Here is a 1,756-nt window from a genome sequence, read left to right as displayed (position 1 = left end):
AAAGGCTCAAATTGTTCATGCATAAAGCACTATAAAATATGGAACTGACATTAGTAGGGTCAGTTCATATTTCACATATCTTAATAATGACAATATCATCTTTTTTAGTGTGTAAAGAGAGGCAAACCTGCTTCACTCAAGGAAACTATCTTCAATATGCATGTAGGGTCTCATATTTACATTTTCTCTCGATCCAGGTTTTTCTACTGCAACCATCACCCTAGACCCTAGGCACCTACAGGAAGTCAGCACATGCAGGACACACCATTTTGCCTCCGAGTTGGACACCTGCCCAATCCCATGTCTGATTCCAACACAACTGACTCCACCAACCCCTCCATCTTCATCTTGCAGGGCATTCCTGGCCTGGAGGCAGCTCATATCTGGATCTCCATCCCCTTTGGAGCCATGTACACCATAGCCCTTTTGGGGAACTTCAACATCCTCTTCATTGTCAAGATGGAGTCGAGCCTCCATGGGCCCACATATTATTTCCTCTGCATGCTGGCTGTCACCGACCTAGTCCTGTCCACCACCATCCTGCCCAAAATGCTGAGCATCTTCTGGTTCAATTCCAAGGAGATCAGTTTCAGTGCCTGCCTCACCCAACTCTACATCTTTCATTGTTTCTCAGTGACGGAGTCTGGGATCCTCGTGGCCATGACTTTTGATCGCTACGTGGCCATCTGCCATCCCCTGAGGCATTCAGTGATTCTCACAAATCCCATGGTGGGCAGAATTGGTCTGGCTGTGGTTCTGCGTGGAAGTGTGCTCAAACTACCATACCCTCTCCTTGCAAGTCAGTGTCCCTACTGCAGAACCAACATCATCTCCCACACACACTGTGAGCACATGGCCGTGGTGAAGCTGGCCTGCACTGACAACCGGATAAGCAGTTACCACGGCCTCTTTGTGGTATTATGTGTGCTTGGCCTAGATGTATTTTATCACCATGTCCTACACTCACATCCTCGGAGCCATCTTCAGTCTTCCAACAAAGGATGCTTGTATCAAAACTTTTGAGACCTGTGGATCCCACCTCTTTGCCATCTTAGCCTTCTACATCCCAATGGTTTTTTCTCCCCTCATGCACCGGTTTGGCAACAATGTAGCCCTGAATTTCCACATTCTTATTGCCAATGTTCAGATAGCAGTACCCCCCATGCTACACCCCATCATCTATGGAGTGAGGACCAAACAGATACGGGCCAGGCTGCTCCGGCTCTTCACTCCAAAAAGAACTCATGTTTTTCCTGGTTCTCTGGCTTTCAGATTAAGCTCTGTGGAGAACTGACTGGAGGCGTTTTGCAGAACCTTCTTCCCTGCCTCAGTCACTGGACAGTCAGAGAGAAATTAAACACTTTCTTGGCCTCACCATGCTGTGCCAGTGTGATACCTTGGGGACTGGATCTCTGTAAACTCACAGGGTTAGCCATTTTAGTCTCTATCCACAAAAAACAATGAGAAGTCCTTGGCCTCATGGGTCTTTGCTTGTCCTCCAATAAATCTGTTAGTCTATAAGGCGCCACAGGACTTTTCATTTTGTCTGTAAACTTAGTAATTCATAAGTTCCCAACTTTCTCACTGTTAGTAGCTGGACCTGAGGCCCCACCCCTTGTCCTCTCCCTTCGTCAAGGCCCTGCCACTTTCTCCACCTACTCCACTAAGTCACACTCCCGATGTTCACTGTTCTCACCGCTTCCTGTCTTGCTCACTGGATCATCTCCATCTCCTTCTGCTCTGGGGCTGGGTAACT

General features: G+C 47.8%; 1 protein-coding gene across 1 annotated transcript; it reads left to right on the top strand.

Annotated features, from left to right (window-relative positions):
- The first annotated feature begins 408 nt into the window (after positions 1-408).
- Positions 409-1,023, top strand: LOC142007498 (olfactory receptor 51E1-like). The gene has a single exon (XM_074984165.1). The coding sequence runs from the start codon at positions 409-411 to the stop codon at positions 1,021-1,023; it is 615 nt and encodes a 204-aa protein (XP_074840266.1).
- Positions 1,024-1,756: the final 733 nt, after the last annotated feature.

This window comes from Carettochelys insculpta, chromosome 1 (genome assembly GCF_033958435.1).
Source record: "Carettochelys insculpta isolate YL-2023 chromosome 1, ASM3395843v1, whole genome shotgun sequence".
In the NCBI taxonomy this organism is placed as follows: Eukaryota; Metazoa; Chordata; order Testudines; family Carettochelyidae; genus Carettochelys; species Carettochelys insculpta.
The sequence above is the reverse complement of the archived record's forward strand: the minus strand, read 5'-3'. Positions and strand labels throughout refer to the sequence as shown.

What these genes read in the sequence shown, in the direction of transcription:
- LOC142007498 (XM_074984165.1), top strand. Translation starts at nt 409, where the DNA reads ATGTACACCATAGCCCTTTTGGGGAACTTCAACATCCTCTTCATTGTC.